The sequence below is a fragment of the Oncorhynchus clarkii genome, chromosome 13 (assembly GCF_045791955.1).
Source record: "Oncorhynchus clarkii lewisi isolate Uvic-CL-2024 chromosome 13, UVic_Ocla_1.0, whole genome shotgun sequence".
Taxonomy (NCBI): Eukaryota; Metazoa; Chordata; class Actinopteri; order Salmoniformes; family Salmonidae; genus Oncorhynchus; species Oncorhynchus clarkii.
The window spans coordinates 31,311,444-31,329,752 of NC_092159.1; the positions used below are offsets into that span (position 1 = coordinate 31,311,444).

The 18,309-nt window shown below is 40.9% G+C and overlaps 1 protein-coding gene across 2 annotated transcripts in view; it reads right to left on the reverse strand.

Annotated features, from left to right (window-relative positions):
- LOC139364538 (myosin-10-like) overlaps positions 1-18,309 on the reverse strand; it is a 32,663-nt gene that overhangs the window by 12,429 nt on the left and 1,925 nt on the right. For both annotated transcript variants that reach the window (XM_071101347.1, XM_071101348.1), the window contains exons 2-12: positions 14,566-14,730; positions 14,098-14,216; positions 9,953-10,067; positions 9,566-9,643; positions 8,743-8,858; positions 4,587-4,740; positions 4,137-4,279; positions 3,944-4,037; positions 3,484-3,636; positions 609-758; positions 177-386 (exon numbers count right to left, since the gene is read on the reverse strand). In XM_071101347.1, coding sequence (XP_070957448.1) covers positions 177-386; positions 609-758; positions 3,484-3,636; positions 3,944-4,037; positions 4,137-4,279; positions 4,587-4,740; positions 8,743-8,858; positions 9,566-9,643; positions 9,953-10,067; positions 14,098-14,216; positions 14,566-14,730 — 1,497 coding nt within the window. The remainder of the gene's footprint in view (positions 1-176; positions 387-608; positions 759-3,483; positions 3,637-3,943; positions 4,038-4,136; positions 4,280-4,586; positions 4,741-8,742; positions 8,859-9,565; positions 9,644-9,952; positions 10,068-14,097; positions 14,217-14,565; positions 14,731-18,309) is intronic.

Genomic DNA, 18,309 nt, shown 5'->3' on the forward strand with positions numbered 1-18,309 from the left:
GGCCAGTGACCATGTCTTGTTGAGGTCTAATGGGAGGTTTAGTGGGAGTGTATGTATCTAGAAAAAAAACACACCCCACCTTCCTTTTACGGAGGTTTGAGGAAACGGACTTGCAAGGAGGACATTAATAAAGTGGCATTGGAAAACCACGTGAACGGAAAAAGCTGAAACCTTACCTGTTCCTCTACCTCACAATGATCAAAGTTTTCATCCTGGTCAAGACACCTAAGCAGCTCTGTCAGCATTCCTCTGTCGTTTTCCTCCAATGTCTCAGAGAGATCCTTGACTTCTGGGACGCTCCAGAATTCCACGTTTTCCGTGGTTGCCCTGTATTCTGACATGCGTCCTTCGAGCCGATCCTTGTCTGTCTCATGATTGTCATCCCTCTACAAAGGATAGCATGGATTTGTCTTCAATACTGCATACATTGCCCTCTGGAGACCAAAGAGTGTCTCAGAATAGGAGTGCTGATCTAGGATCAGGTCCCCCTATCCATATAATCTTATTAATATGATGTAAAATACATAACTGATCCTACATCAGCACTCCGACTTTGAGACACTATGAATACAGGCCCAGATCAGTATATAGACACCAATAATCAATACCTCCAAGTTGAGCCTCTCAGAGCTGTTTGCATCAATCATGCTTCTATGATGTCTTCTCCTCAGAACTTCCCATAGCGTCTCCACTTGACCAAGGAGGTCCTCCATCTTCACACCACCTTTGTGTTGGCCTTGGGTTGACCCTGGCTTTTCCTGTACCAAAGCATGGAAATAAATCTTTGCTCTAATCTATTATGTCATTTTGTAGGATAAAATAGAATATTTTCCATTTTAACAGTCACATTTATACATTTCTGAATTGTAAATTCTATTAGTGAATAGGAAAATAATGAAAGTAATGTTCAATTTAAACCCTTTGCCAGAATTAAAGACCCCAACTCTGATAGCCCCTGCAAATCTCATCATACATATACTGAACAAAAATATAAACGCAACATGCAACAGTCAAAGGTTTCAATAAGTTACAGTTCATATAAGGAACTAATTAAATTGAAATAAATGAATTAGGCCCTAATCTATGGGTTTCACATGACTGGAAATACAGATATGGATCTGTTGGTCATAGATACCTTATCAGAAGGATCAGAAAACCAGTCAGTATCTGGTGTGACCACCATTTGCCTCATGCAGCGCAACACATCTCCTTCACATTGAGCTGATCAGGCTGTTGATTGTGGCCTGTGGAATGCTGTCCCACTCCTCTTAAATGGCTGTGCAAAGTTGCTGGATATTGGCGGGAACTAGAACACGCTGTCGTATTCCCAAACATTTCATCTGTGACATGTCTGGTGAGTATGCAGGCCATCGAAGAACTGGGACATTTGCATCATCCAATAATCGTGAACAGATCCTTGCAACACAGGGCCGTGCATTTTAATGCTGAAACATGAGGTTATGGCGGCGGATGAATGGCACGACAATGGGCCTCAGGATCTCGTCATGGCATTCAAGTTGACATCGGTAAAATGCAATTTTGTTTGTTGTCTGTAGCTCATGCCTGTTGACATCAGCATAACAGCATAACCCCACTGAGACCATGGGGCACTCTGTTCACAACGTTGACATCGACAAACTGCTCACCCACACAATGGCATACACGCTATTTGCCATCTACCCAGTACAGTTGAAACCAGGATTCATCCATGAAGAGCACACTTCTCCAGTATGCCAGTGGCCATGGAAGGTGAGCAGTTGCCCACTGAAGTCAGTTACAACACCGAACTGCAGTCAGGTTAAGACCCTGGTGAGGATGACGAGCACTCAGATGAGCTTCCCTGAGACGGTTTCTGACAGTTTGTGCAGAATTTCTTTCAGTTGTACAAACCCAGAGTTTCATCAGCTGGCCGGGTGTCTGGTCTCAGACGATCCCGCAGGTGAAGATGCCGGGTGTGGATGTCCTGGGTTGGCGTGGTTATACGTGGTCTGCAGTTGTGAGGCCGGTTGGACGTACTGCCAAATTCTCTAAAACTACATTGGAGACAGCTTATGGTAGAGAAATGGACATTCAATTCTCTGGCAACAGCTCTGGTGGACTCTCCTGCAGTCAGCATACCAATTGCACTCTCCCTCAAAACCTGAAACATCTGTGGCAGTGTTGTGTGACAAAACTGCACATTATAGAGTGGCCTTTTATTGTCCCCAGAACAATGTGGACCTCTGTGATAATCAGTGGCAACCCGTCATTCACGGCAGGTGGCCCACATTTGCAAAAAAATAAATATATATATATATATATATATATATGATATATATATATATATATATTATTATTATTATTATTATTATTCTTATTTTTCTTTTGGGGGGGGGGGGCTTGCCTGTTTGCATGTTCTTTTGGTAGGCTCACGGTCATTAGCCACAGAAATTACATCAAATCACGTTCTATGTCCAGTAGCTGTGATTGGACTGATCATGTTAATGTCTTACTTTCATAATTTTAGCTAGCAGTCATCATCATGATTCGTGAATCAAGTCTACTGGCAAATCCTTTTTAATCCTTGTCATATGAAGAAATATAATGATGAGAAAATATAGATAAAACGTATCGGTGCTCATCGGCCATTGGACAATTTGGAAATAGCAAATTCAACAATGAGTTGTTTGGAAGTAATCAGTGAAGCAAGCATTGCAGCTGGGAAGTCAGACCGGGAAAATACGTTTTGAACGGTCATCCAACTCGGAATTGTAAATCATTTTTATTGATGACAAAATTTGCCAAAGAAGGACCGGCGTGTACAACAAGGTGATTCCAAAAATGTTTTATATGCTGCTGCATAATTTATGTAATATGCCCGGGTGATATGGTCAGCCATATCAGCTTTGTTTTTTAAAAGGCAGTAAACGAGGCTGAATGAATTGTGTCGCTGCCAGACAAGGCTCCGCTGATAGCCAGGTGTAGCAATGGCAAGGATTCACTCCATTGTGCTCGAAAGAAAGCTCTGCTATTGTGACAGCTTTATGTAGGCCCTCATAGTTTGTGGGCACCACTTGTCGCCATTATAGTGCAATTAATGTATTGTTTAGTGTTGTTTTGTGTAGTAGCTTTGCTGGCATGCATTTTTTTTTTAATCGTTTTTGTTTGCCCCAACAAGATTTAAATGCTAAAATCGCCACTGGTATTGATCATGCTGTTTAATCAGCTTCTTGATATGCCACACCTGTCGGGTGGATGGATTATCTTGGCAAAGGAGAAATGCTCACTAACATGGATGTAACAAAGAAATTATGCTCAAAATTTGAGAGAAATAAGCTTTTTGGATAAATTCTGGGATATTTTATTTCAGCTCATGAAACATGGGTCCAACACTTTACATTTATATTTTTGTTCAGTATAAATTGCCCAATGTAAAACTTTCTGAATACGACAAGTACCGTCGCAAAGACTGCATATTATGCAAATAAAAGCTACAAGACTTACTCCCTTGGACAAGTCTAAGCAAATCGTGTTTGAAACAACATTGTCCCCGTAAATATCAGCTGGCAGGTTTTTAGTCACATCTGGACCACACAGACTGGCTGTATGGTGGCTGGGGGTTGACATAGCAAGGTTGTCTTTCAGCCATGACAGAGTCTTCAACCAAGGAACAGGACGTGAGGAAACGGAAGAGGAAGAGAGAAAACAAGAGGAGGAAGTGACGTTTGGTTAACCCAGTGGGATGCATCCAGGCCCAAATTCAATCGTTTGCAGATGAAGGAAAACTACAGTACACTGGGGGTTCACTCTCGATGTTTACATCGTATCAACGTTGTAAACCCCGTTAAAATCAACACACCCTGTTCATCTCGCGGACATTGTCATTGGATATTTACTCTAAAGTATTAGTACTGGTACTGTAGTAGCAGACCACAAGAAACACCAGAAATCAATCCATAGCTACCTTATCAGCAGATGTGGTAGAATTTTGCAACTGAGTACCAAGTTCTGATTGGCAATCTGGAGAACAAGTGTTCAAATGTGTTGTCTGGTCCTTTCTGCAAAGCAAGCACATACGTTAACTTAATGTTCTGCTTAAAGTGTCATCAACAATTGAATCTGGTTTCAAAAAACAAGAAGCTGATGAAAGTCTATACCCTTGCCTCTCCACACGCCGTCTTCCAATCAAGTCATCCAGATTGCTGGTGGTGTCACAGGAGACTCGAGCATAGCTTTTGAAAGGCTGTTCTTCAACTTGACAAACAGTCAGCTTCCTGGGGACACCACAGTCTTTCATGTTCTAAAAAAAAAAAGGAAATTACATAGGTCATTAGTAGGTCATATAATTAGAGTTCAAATGCTATTTTACAGAGGTATCAAGTACCACCTATTCTGATGATTTACCCGATTCATAACAGTTCACCCAAATTACACCCCATATTACAAAATTACATATTCGTTTTTAATCGACTGCTTTAAAGGTAAGGAAACCTATATGTAATGTTATAATTTGGGTGAACTATCTTCATTTTGTAATTTGAGTTAACCATCCCTTTAACTACTTTTAAAGAGAATTTCCTAGTCATTTGAAAAATGGATCTGCTGACCTCGAACCCTTTGAGACGGTTCTGTTCCTCTTTGATGTCCTTTCCTATGGTCCTCTGGGCCTCATGTTCCGTATCTCTGGTTGGACTCAGTGAGCCAGGTTCATCACAGGAGAAGTCTATGTCAAGGGTGGTGGGCAAATCTGGCCACTTGCTCCTGCATGGCAAAACATTATGGGTTACTTATTGTAACCCTGGTTCTATCAATGATGGTGACCCTACCCTACTTCATCCAGAAGGCCAGTTGATACTCTCAGTGCTAGGTTCATTGGTAATGAAATAGAACAGTTAATGTGAGTGACTGGGCTAAAATCATGTGATTGTGGTCAAAATTGTCTTGAGAAAAGACACTGTCCGAAATGCTGCCAACAATAAACATGCAGAGGTAGTCATGTGTCCGGGAGTAGTCTTTTACAATGTACGATATTATGCTCATTCTCCACAGCAAACATTGGTGTACTGTATCCACCCCGGTGATATACTAGGGAAATTGTGTTTCCTGAGGCTTCTATTTTCAGCCCCACAAAGAAGATGAGAGAAAAGCAGTGTTAAAATAAAACACATACTGCATTTTAGTGCTTTTAATGTAGGCAGATTGGAAACAAAGGGGTAGATAGATATGGGGGAGAGGTCAGAAGGGTGGACACGAAGGTTGAACTCTGGACTCCAGGGCTGTGGTACATAGTGAAGGGAGTGATACCACTTAACCACGGCTTAGCACGTATTGTCATGCATTAGAGACAATATGTCCAAAGTGGATAATTTGTGGCAGCTGCGGATGCCTGTTAATCAGTTTTACTGTATATTCTTTAGGGTTTAAGTCATACCCACAAGTTTTAGCACTCCTCAACATGTCTAGAGCGCTTCTGCTTGGAGACGTGTCACATGACTCAGAAATCCCAGGATGAACAACATTGACTGGATCCACCAGATAAGCTGAATTAGCTAATGACATGTTATGCAACCATGACAATCTGAACAGACAGAGGGCTTTGTCCTTGGAGTGACTGACTGGGGCTGGCAGGGGTATAAAGTAATGATGTCACCCCCCTCTGAAGGGGTGAGGTCATGGTTTCAGGAAAGTGCTTTTGTTTTTGAAAGAAACTATAAAATAGAGAGGGAACAGCTGGGAGGAGTCAGAAATCTTGGAATCAAAAAGGAACACTTTGTGTATGTCGTGTCTTGTCGGTTGTCTTTAATTCGAACGTTCTTTCTCGCTGGCGCCCGTTAAGGAAATCTATTTCCAGTTTTGACAGAAGAGAGCCCATTGCCGCCCTTACAACAAAAATACAACGTTTGTGATACTGATACTCACTGGACAGAAATGGGCACACCTCTCCACACAGATGCTTGGAATGTGGGTCATCTCTTTATATTTCAAAGGTTTGATACCCTAAAATGTTATGGTTCAATGGGTTAAGAAATGTGTTAATGCGTCTGTAAACCATACAGTTTAAATCCAAAATCTGAGGTAGAACATTTGTAATTAAACTTCCAAAATGTAACTTTAAAGGCAGAAGTGCATTTAACCCACAATCGAATGACTAACATGGTAACTGACCAGTATACTTCTGTTCATTAAGCTTTATAAGCTACATCCGTTTGTATCCCTGGTCACCAGGCCATACCATACTTATGAGGCACCCTGCACACATCTGCTGAAGAAATTAGGAGCAGATTTATCGTATAGTAATCTCCCCCCAAAATGTCTTTCTCGATATTCATCCATATCTCATTTTGGCACCAGCTCCTACACAGAACACTTTCACTGTGACACAGGGGCTTGCGCAATCCATGTCATGTTTAAAGTTGGAGCATTGCATAATACAAAGAGAATGTCAAGAATGAATTCCCCTGAATTGATTCCATGGCGATTATTTGGACAGCATTTGTTATGAGTGAAACTCAGACTATGGCTTATTAGGGCAAGAATCATTTCAATGTCGGCTTCAGTTGCCATTAGGGCATTGGTTCTAATGCCAGAATGTCTTGTTAGTTACGCAACAAGAGTGTTAGTAGAAAAACAATCATCTTATTCACCGAGTATGTTTTCCATTTAATCCAATTGTAAACATCAAACCTTTTCATCTGGAATACATATCCCATGAGTTCATCCAGACGTAAACTGTTAAGCAATGTTTATCAACATGTTGAAAAGTTCCGAGTCGACGTGTGGGTTGGGTCAAAAGGGCTGCCCATTTTGTATCATTATACTGTAGCAATGGCTCGCTAACTCCGTTATTGGTGACCTCCATTGATGACTTTATTCAGCACTGCCATATGTAAGTGATTTTATGGAGGGAAAAATAGCAATGGTGTGAAGTACTTAAGTAAAAATAAAAAATACATTTTTGGGGTAACTTTTACTTCACTACATTCCTAAAGAAAAAATGTACTTTTTACTCCATACATTTTCCCTGACACCCAAAAGTACTCGTTACATTTTGAATGCTTAGCAGGACAGGAAAATGGTCCAATTCACACACTTATCAAGAGAATATCCCCGGTCATCCCTACTGCCTCTGATCTGGCGGACTCACTAAACACAAATGCTTTGTTTGTAAATGATGTCTTAGTGTGTCCATGGCTATCCGTAAGTAAATAAAAAAACAGAAATTTTGCCATCTGGTTTGCTCAATATAAGACATTTTAAATTATTATTTTTATTTGTTATTTTTTGATACTTAAGTATATTTTAGCAATTACATTTACTTTTGTTACTTAAAGTATTTGGTTTAAGACTTTTACTCAAGTTGTATTTTACTGGGTGACTTTCACTTTTACTTTAGTCATTTTCCATGAAGATATCTTTATTTTTTACTTAAGTATTGCAATTGGGTACTTTTTCCACCACTGAAAAATAGGCTACAGGTAAGCAACCTGGTTGTCAGACTGTGGTTTCAGGAGTGAAATATACACAGTCTTCAATAAACCAATAGGGTTGAGTGATGCAAACACATCCTCACTTGAACATTTGAACCTTGCCCCTAATTTAAATTGTATTTGTGAGTGTTTATTTCTATGTTAATTGTATTCCATGGTTCCTACTTAACATACATTATTCATATCATGCCATAGTTGAGATCTGATTCCACCAATTCACCTGAACCAGTTAAGTGTGCAGTAATTGAGTGTTTGTGTCTGAATTGGTATTGGCTCAAGAGGTAATTGTAGGCCCCTCCCACTAAATGAGATAATGAGCTACAGATGTTTTAAATGTTTGTGGGAGAGTGCCATTGGGGAAGAGATAGACCAGTGAAGATTATTATTTTATTCTGGGGCTTAAATCTTTTAGTCCATGTTTTTACCATTTTAGCGCTGCCATTTTGAGGCCTGTTTTTGTATTTATATATTTATTGAAAATAAATCTCCCAATTTGGAAGAAACCGTTCCAGTTCTTTTAGTAAAACCCTTTTTATGTGAAGGGCATTGGCCAGCCCTGTCACAGTTAAATCAGGTGTTTCAGGAGTTATGTTACAACCAGCGTTCTCCAACCAAACAGGAACCATGTGTGAACGTTGCAAACATTCTCAAAATCCTTTGATGTTAGTATTTGATCTTACATTTATAGCAAATATTGCCATAATATATAGATACGATGATAGATGGCATCCTTGTAACACACCCCTAGATAATGCGATATTAGATCAGTGTTTCCCGAGTTCCCCCAACAACACACATTGTGGCCCTGGACAAGCACATCTGATTCTACTTAAGTAATCATCAAGTTGAATCAGGTGTTTTTGTCCAGGGCTACAACAAATGTGTGCTGTTGGGGATACTCAAGGCCTGGAGTTAGGAAACACTGTATTATATAATAAAAGGACTTTATAGGGTATCCTGAAATGGCACCCTATTCTCTATATAATGCACTACTTTTGACCAGAGTCGCATGGGCCTTGGTCAAAAATAGTGAACTACAGTATATAGGGAATAGGGTGCCATTAGAGCAAGGTTTCCCAAACTTGGTCCTCGGGACCACAAGGGCTGCACATTTTGTTTTTTGCCCTAGCACAAGACAGCTGATTCAAATAATCAACTAATCATCAACCTTTGATCATTTGAATTAGCTGTGTAGTGCTAGGGCAAAAACCAAAATGTGCAATTTTAGGAAACGCTGCATTAGAGAAACATTATGGGCTTTAGGACCCTTATTTACCCACTACCGTCCTGGAGAAGGCCCCAGCTCTCCTGCACCTCAGCCTGCTTCCGTGTCACTCTGGCAGCCAGGGTAGGGTGGAGGTCCGAAAGGCGGGAAACAGTCTCGTTCAGCATCTGGAGAGAGCGTGGTCGAGGAGGGGAAGGGGGTAGTGGATGGAAGTGACACAATTCATTTACAGTTGATTTACAGTCTTGGAAAACGACCCACGCTCTTTAAAATGGAAGTCTATGGTTAGATTTAACACAGAAGTGTAACACCACTTCATAGAAGGCTTCTTCTATGGTTAAGGGGGAAACACCCCCAAAAAATTCAGAAAAGGTCTAGGAAGGAGTAGTCTAGATTTTAGTGTTATGTTTCACTGTCTTGTGATAGTTTCTCTGTGTTTCTCTCTACTTAGGATTGAAGTAGTATTGAGTACTGAGCAGGTGGCCAAGTGGTTAGAGCATTGGGCCAGTAACCAAAAGGTTGCTAGATCGAATCCCTGAGCTGACACGGTAAAAATCTGTCGTTCTGCCCCTGAACAAGGCAGTTAACCCACTGTTCCTAGGCCATCATTGTAAATAAGAATTTGTTCTTAACTGACTTGCCTAGTTAAATAAAGGTTACAAAATGTGCTTACACCATACACTACAGCTGTAGTGTATTCCTTTTAAATTCCTATTGGAGTACATTTGAGTATTTTCAATGATAACATTTGTAAACGACCAGTATTTCACTTGAAATGGAACTGAACACAACCCTGACGTATGAATGATGCATTGCTGCATTTCACCGTAAATGCATGAATTATTCTGAGCTACATTCCCCATGTGCCACTCACCATGATTTGGCTGGCAATATTGTAGATCTCTGTCTGACCGCAGCTCCCCTGGTTATCGGATCCAGACAGGACGCTTCTCTACCAAACAAACCAAATAACATAGTCTATGTGTAATAACGTGTAATTACAAAACAATGATAATCTGCACAACCTTGGGACCACATTTTCACATACCATTCAAATAATAAAGAGGAACTATGGAGTAAAACGATCTTATATTTGGGGTTATGATGTTATGATGGGGACAGTTGTACTAAGCTCATGGCGCATATATTTTTCGAGAATCAATCAAACTTTTAACAGCATGTAAATATTGCAGATTGTACCTTTAAAGGATCACTGGTGCAAAATAGGACTCTTGTCCAAATTCCTATTCTGCCTTTTTACCTTCCTGTTGATGGTGCAGATGATGGTGTCAGCCTGTTGGTAGAAGGAGGAGACGTCCAGAGCCAGTTTGAGGTCTTGGTGATAGTTTCTTAACAGTGACTGGAACCTCAGCCAGCTACCAAAGAGATACAGTATCTAGTTCAGTGCTTTGGCAATGGGATCACAATGGGGTCAAATTCCCAGATATGACTTGAAATCCAAGATGGATGTGAAAGTAATTCAAGTCAGACCAAGTACTGTTACATAACATGGAAAGCTGTAGTTACATAGGAGTAGATAGGAAAACAACATGTTAACGGTAGCCATAACAAATATACAGTGCCTTGCGAAAGTATTCGGCCCCCTTGAACTTTGCGACCTTTTGCCACATTTCAGGCTTCAAACATAAATATATAAAACAGTATTTTTTTGTGAAGAATCAACAACAAGTGGGACACAATCATGAAGTGGAACGACATTTATTGGATATTTCAAACTTTTTTAACAAATCAAAAACTGAAAAATTGGGCGTGCAAAATTATTCAGCCCCCTTAAGTTAATACTTTGTAGCGCCACCTTTTGCTGCGATTACAGCTGTAAGTCGCTTGGGGTATGTCTCTATCAGTTTTGCACATCGAGACACTGAAATTTTTTCCCATTCCTCCTTGCAAAACAGCTCGAGCTCAGTGAGGTTGGATGGAGAGCATTTGTGAACAGCAGTTTTCAGTTCTTTCCACAGATTCTCGATTGGATTCAGGTCTGGACTTTGACTTGGCCATTCTAACACCTGGATATGTTTATTTTTGAACCATTCCATTGTAGATTTTGCTTTATGTTTTGGATCATTGTCTTGTTGGAAGACAAATCTCCGTCACGGTCTCAGGTCTTTTGCAGACTCCATCAGGTTTTCTTCCAGAATGGCCCTGTATTTGGCTCCATCCATCTTCCCATCAATTTTAACCATCTTCCCTGTCCCTGCTGAAGAAAAGCAGGCCCAAACCATGATGCTGCCACCACCATGTTTGACAGTGGAGATGGTGTGTTCAGGGTGATGAGCTGTGTTGCTTTTACGCCAAACATAACGTTTTGCATTGTTGCCAAAAAGTTCAATTTTGGTTTCATCTGACCAGAGCACCTTCTTCCACATGTTTGGTGTGTCTCCCAGGTGGCTTGTGGCAAACTTTAAACAACACTTTTTATGGATATCTTTAAGAAATGGCTTTCTTCTTGCCACTCTTCCATAAAGGCCAGATTTGTGCAATATACGACTGATTGTTGTCCTATGGACAGAGTCTCCCACCTCAGCTGTAGATCTCTGCAGTTCACCCAGAGTGATCATGGGCCTCTTGGCTGCATCTCTGATCAGTCTTCTCCTTGTATGAGCTGAAAGTTTAGAGGGACGGCCAGGTCTTGGTAGATTTGCAGTGGTCTGATACTCCTTCCATTTCAATATTATCGCTTGCACAGTGCTCCTTGGGATGTTTAAAGCTTGGGAAATATTTTTGTATCCAAATCCGGCTTTAAACTTCTTCACAACAGTATCTCGGACCTGCCTGGTGTGTTCCTTGTTCTTCATGATGCTCTCTGCGCTTTTAACGGACCTCTGAGACTATCACAGTGCAGGTGCATTTATACGAAGACTTGATTACACACAGGTGGATTGTATTTATCATCATTAGTCATTTAGGTCAACATTGGATCATTCAGAGATCCTCACTGAACTTCTGGAGAGAGTTTGCTGCACTGAAAGTAAAGGGGCTGAATAATTTTGCACGCCCAATTTTTCAGTTTTTGATTTGTTAAAAAAGTTTGAAATATCCAATAAATGTTGTTCCACTTCATGATTGTGTCCCACTTGTTGTTGATTCTTCACAAAAAAATGTGTCCCACTTGTTGATTCTTCACAAAAAAATACAGTTTTATATCTTTATGTTTGAAGCCTGAAATGTTGCAAAAGGTCGCAAAGTTCAAGGGGGCCGAATACTTTCGCAAGGCACTGTACATCCATAGCACCAAGGACAAAGTATATGTAGCCTAGTCAAGGACTCTAACCCAGATGCTTATAAGAAATCACAGTATGCCTTCCGACAAACCATCAAACAGGCAAAGCGTCAATACAGGACTAAGATTGAATCGTACTCCACCGACTCTGACGCTCGTCGGATGTGGCAGAGCTTGCAAACTATTACGGACTACAAAGGGAAGCAGAGCCGCGAGCTGCCCAGTGACACGAGCCTACCAGTCAAACTAAATATCTTATAGGCTCGCTTCGAGGCAAGCAGCACTGAAGCATGCATGAGAGTATCAGCTGTTCCGGATGACTGTGTGATCATGCACTCCGTAGCAGACGTGATTAATACCTTTAAACTATTTAACATTCACAAGGCCACAGGGCCAGACAGATTACCAGGATGTGTACTCTGAGCATGCACTGACCAACTGGCAAGTGTCTTCACTGACATTTTCAACCTGTCCCTGACCGAGTCTGTAATACCAACATGTTCCAAGCAGACCACCATAGTCCCTGTACCCAAGAACACCAAGGTAACCTACATAAATGACTGCCGACCCATAGCACTCACGTCTGTATTCATGAAGTGCTTTGAAAGGCTAGTCATGGCTCAGATCAACACCAGTATCCCAGAAACCCTAGACCCTCTCCAATTTGCATACCGCCCCAACAGATCCACATATGATGCAATCTCTATTGCTCTCCACACTGCCCTTTCCCACCTGGAGAAAAGGAACACCTACGTGAGAATGCTATTCAATGACCACAGCTCAGCGTTCAACACCATAGTGCCCTCATCACGAAGCTAAGGACCCTGGGACTAAACACCTCCCTCCAACTGGACCCTGGACTTCCTGATGGGCCTCCCCCAGGTGGTAAGGGTAGGTAACAACACATTGCCACGCTGATCATCAACACGGGGCCCCTCAGGGGTGCATGCTCAGTCCCCTCCTGTACTCCCTGTTCACCCATGACTGCATGGCCAAGCACCAACATTAAGTTTGCCAACGACACAACAGTGGTAGGCCTGATCACCAACAACGTTGAGACAGCCTATAGGGAGGAGGTCAGAGACCTGGCAGTGTGGTGCCAGAATAACAACCTTTCCCTCAACGTGATCAAGACAAAGGAGATGATTGTGGACTACAAGAAAAGGAGGACCAAGCACGCCCCCATTCTCATTGACGGGGCTGTAGTGGAGCAGGTTGAGAGCTTCAAGTTGCTTGGTGTCCACATCACCAACAACCTAACATGGTCCAAACACACCAAGACAGTCGTGAAGAGGGCATGACAGCATCTAATCCCCCCCAGGAGACTGAAAAGATCTGGCATGGGTCCTCAGATCCTCAAAATGTTCTACAGCTGCACCATCGAGAGCATCCTGACTGGTTGCATCACCCACCGCCTGATATGGCAACTGCTCAGTCTCCTACCGCAAGGCACTACAGAGGGTAGTGTGTACGGCCCAGTACATCACTGAGGCCAAGCTTCCTGCCATCCAGGACCTTTATACCAGGCGGTGTCAGAGAACGACTCCAGCCACCCTAGTCATAGATTGTTCTCTCTGCTACCGCACGGCACGTGCTACCGGAGTGCCAAGTCTAGGTCCAAAAGGCTTCTTAACAGCTTCTACCCCCAAGCCATAAGACTCCTGAACAGCTAATCAAATGGCTACCCAGATTATATACCCAGATTATTATCCATTCATAGTCACTTTACCTCTACCGACATGTACATATTATCTCAATTACCTCAGCTAACCGGTGCCCCCTGTATATAGCCTCGCTACTGTTATTTTATTGTTGCTCCTTTTTTTTTTTTTTCTATTTTTCTTATTTATTCATTTTTTACTTCAGTTTATTTTAGTAAATACTTTTTTTCTTCACTGTATTGTTGGTTAAGGGCTTGTAAGTAAGCATTTCAAAGTCTACAAAGTCTACACCTGTTGTATTCGGCGCATGTGACAAATAGAATTTGATTTGATTAAGCCATAGAGAGAAAAAAATAAACTATAATAAAGCACGAGTGGCCATGATTTATCATGAGTATATCACAGCCTAGGGGCCTCGAATGCCTTACTGTTATTGCTTTATTTTTTAATTAAAGTAAGGTGTTATTGATGCATCTTGCTCAAACAGTCAAAAATGGGACTTACGTTTGGTTAACGGTGTTCTCTCCAGAAGGGATTTTGTTGCCTTCTATTTGTTGCAGTCTCTTCCTCTTCTCTCCCTCGTGGCCGGTCTCCACGTCAAGCGTCTCGTACTGATGTCCATCCTATAGAGGACATTAGAAAGGAAGAATCTGTGAACCAGTACACTCAATGCATGGTTCTGACACTTGAGGGCATGTATGTGGATACATTACAATATTGTAGGAAGTAAATGTAATCAATGTGTAGTGCATAACATTTCTTTATCCATTCCAGGGTGCACATTTTTGTTTTAGCCCAGCACTAACACACCTGATTCAACTAATTAATGGCTAACTTATCAGTTGAGTCAGGTCTGTTAGTCCTTGGCTAGAATAACATATTTTTTATGGATTGAGATACACTGAATTATGAGTTATACCACATCATGGACCATCATGGACTACACATTGATTCATTCATTGAAGCACAAACCTGTTTTATGTCCAGACTTCTCGTCATCTGTATGAGGGAATTCTCAATGTCCTTTAGGTCTCGCTGTTGGGTCGGTGACGCGTCCTCTGGGTCCTGCAAAGGACATCCAAGGACACTACAGCCATACTTCAGATCCCGAAGCTTCCTCTTGAACCAAGAGTCCACCTGTGTAGAAACACGATTGAGTAATAACAAGTCTTTAAAATCAAGTTGATACGAAATTAGTTCAAGGGATTTTCACTGTAGCAGATATGGTCTTACAATAAAGTATCTATCCATGATGACATGATTACATTTGATGAGTACTGTGCCTTTAGTGAGGAGATTACTGTTTATAAATACAGAAATATACTGAAAAGAGTATATAAAAAATATACTGGAACACTGATTTAGGTGTTTGGCTAACTAAACAGTTTGGAACCCGGGATTAAACATCTGGAAGTGAGCAAGCAAAAAGGAGTAAATGTACTATTATTGATAGTCATTTGTTACAAAGTAAATCTGCAATATAATCATGAAATATATTATTGATAGTCAAAACAGAACAAGCCTGCAATATATCATGAAATACATTCCTTTACATTTCCCAATATAATTTCTAGAGACATGTCAAATTGCAAGCATTGCAAGTGCACTGAGAGACAGTTGCAAGCCTGTGGTACTCATAATTCTTGTGTTTCACAATTGCACAAATAATTGAAAAAGAAGTGATGAAGTAAAAAGACGACTCTAGCTCCCACTCCTTACATTTCTTATTGGACAGTTACATTTTATGACAGTCTGTAAACAAGATGAATTGGTCCCATGTGGGTAATATATATATATATATATCAGTTGAAGTCGGAAGTTTACATACTTCTTGTTGACAAATTATAGTTTTGCCAAGTCGGTTAGGACATCTACTTTGTGCATTTTTTCTAACAATTTGTTTACAGACAGATTATTTCACTGTATCACAATTCCAGTGAGTCCGAAGTGTACATACACTAAGTTGACTGTGCATTTAAACAGCTTGGAAAATTCAAGAAAATGATGTCATGACTTTAAAAGCTTCTGATAGGCTAATTAACATAATTTGAGTCCATTGGAGGTGTACCAGTGGATGTATTTCAAGGCCTACCTTCAAACTCAGTGCCTCTTCGCTTGACATCATGGGAAAATCAATAGAAATCAGCCAAGACCTCAGAAAAAAAATTGTAGACCTCTACAAGTCTGGTTCCTCCTTGGGAGCAATTTACAAATGCCTGAAAGTACCACGTTTATCTGTACAAACAATAGTACGCAAGTATAAACACCATGGGACCATGCAGCAGTTATACCGATCATGAATGAGACGCATTCTGTCTCCTAGAGATTAATGTACTTTGGTGTGAAAAGTGCAAATCAATCCCAGAACAACAGCAAACGACCTCTTAAAGATGCTGGAGGAAACAGGTACAAAAGTACTGTTTGGCCATAACGACCGTCGTTATGTTTGGAGGAAAAAGGGGGAGGCTTGCAAGCCGAAGAACACCATCCCAAACATGAAGCACGGGGGTGGCAGCATCATCTGATAGAACTAATTAGCCATAATGACCATCGTTATATTTAGAGGAAAAAGAGGGAGAATTGCAAACCGAAAACACCATCCCAACCGTGAAGCATGGGGGTTGCAGCATCCTATTGTGGTGGTGTTTTGCTGCAGGAGGGACTGGTGCACTTCACAAAATAGATGGCATCATGAGGCAGGACAATTCTGTGGATATATTGAAGCAACATCTCAAGACATCAGTCAGGAAGTTAAAGCTTGGTCGCAAATGGGTCTTCCAAATGGACAATGACCCCAAGCATACTTCCAAAGTTGTGGCAAAATGGCTTAAGGACAAAAAAGTCAAGGTATTGGAGTGGCCATCACAAAGCCCTGACCTCAATCCTATAGAACATCTGTGGGCAGAACTGAAAAAGCATGCGCAAGCAAGGAGGCCTACAAACCTGACTCAGTTACACCAGCTCTGTCAGGAGGAATGGGCCATAATTCGCCCAACTTATTGTGGGAAGCTTGTGGAAGACTACCCAAAATGTTTGACCCAAGTTAAACAATTTAAAGTCAATGCTACCAAATACTAACTGAGTGTACGTGAACTTCTGACCCACTTGGATTGTAATGAAAGAAATAAAAGCTGGAAATAAATAATTCTCTACTATTATTCTGACATTTCACATTCTTAAAATAAAGTTGTGATCCTATCTGACCTAAGACAGGGAATTTTTACTATGATTAAACATCAGGAATTGTGAAAAGCTTAGTTTAAATGTATTTGGCTAAAGTGTATGTAAACTTCCGACTTCAACTGTATATACACACTACACTGTATATACACACTACAGTTCAAAAGTTTGGGGTCACTTAGAAATGTCCTTGTTTTTGAAAGAAAAGCACATTGTTTGTCCATTAAAATAACATCAAATTGATCAGAAATACAGCTTCATTAAATAGTACCCGCAGCAAAACTACCGTTTCCAGCTACAATAGTTATTTACAACATTAACAATGTCTACATTGTATTTTTGATCAATTTGATGTTATTTTAATGAACAAAAAATGTACTTTTCTTTCAAAAGTGACCCCAAACTTTTGAACGGTGGTATATATACTGAACAAAAATATAAACACAACATCTAAGGTGTTTGTCCCATGTTTCATGATCTGAAATAAAATATCTCAGAAATGTTGTGCCATTCATCTGCCGCTGTCACCTCATATTTCAGCATGATAATGCACGGTGCCATGTCGCAAGGATCTGCACACAATTCCTGGAAGCTGAAATCATTTTCTGCCAGCTCCAGAGCACTACTCTTCTCCATCTTTGCGATTTCATAACCTTAACCTTAAGCTTGAGGAACCTTTTCCCTGTCTGTCGCCGTTCTCCCTTTGCCATGCCAATGCATTCTGTACTGATGACCTCATGCAAAACGTTGAATGATGCATATTATCTTTCCGAGACCTCTTACATCAATCATCACAGTATGTAGCTAAATCATGGAGCAACCTGCTGCTGGTTCCCTACGGTCTCCACAATAATCTGAAACTTGTTAGGCCTGCCTGCTTTTCATCTTAGAAAGATGTTTGTTTTCCTGGAACGTAATGTACTGTATTTTCTGCAGTGAAATACACACTTTGGTAACAGTTTACTTAAAGCTTGCAGTTATAATGCAGTATGATGCGCTGATAAGCTTGTATATGAGCTTTTACAATGTTTTACAATAATGCGTCTCTGTAAGCCCTGTTGAACAGGTTTCATGTAAGAACTGTAACACAAGTTTCACCATGTTGCAAGATTTCCATGTGCCTTCCACAGGTTGGCTACAAAAGACCACAAAACGGAATGCACATACCCCATAGTATTTGGATAGCTTGCCTGGCTATAAACAATGTGTCTATTTAGTCTTGGGCCCTTGAAAAGTTGAAAACTTCGAGAGATGTAGACATTGTCATGCGAAACAGGGAAATGTACAGACAGATGCACAGAAACGGACCCCCAGAGCTATACTCAATCCTGGTGAAAAATGGAACTTGTGTACTAAACACACTGATGAGATCACGCAGGCTTTGTGTGACTCAGCCAGCCCACCTACACAGGGCCGAGATGAAGAACGAAGAGAGCCAAAGCCATGATCTCATCTCAAAATAATTGCTCCTCTTCTCGCTGTTCCTTTTCCCCTCCCACTGTCCTTTTGCTAGTTGCATGCTCAGCATTGAAAACT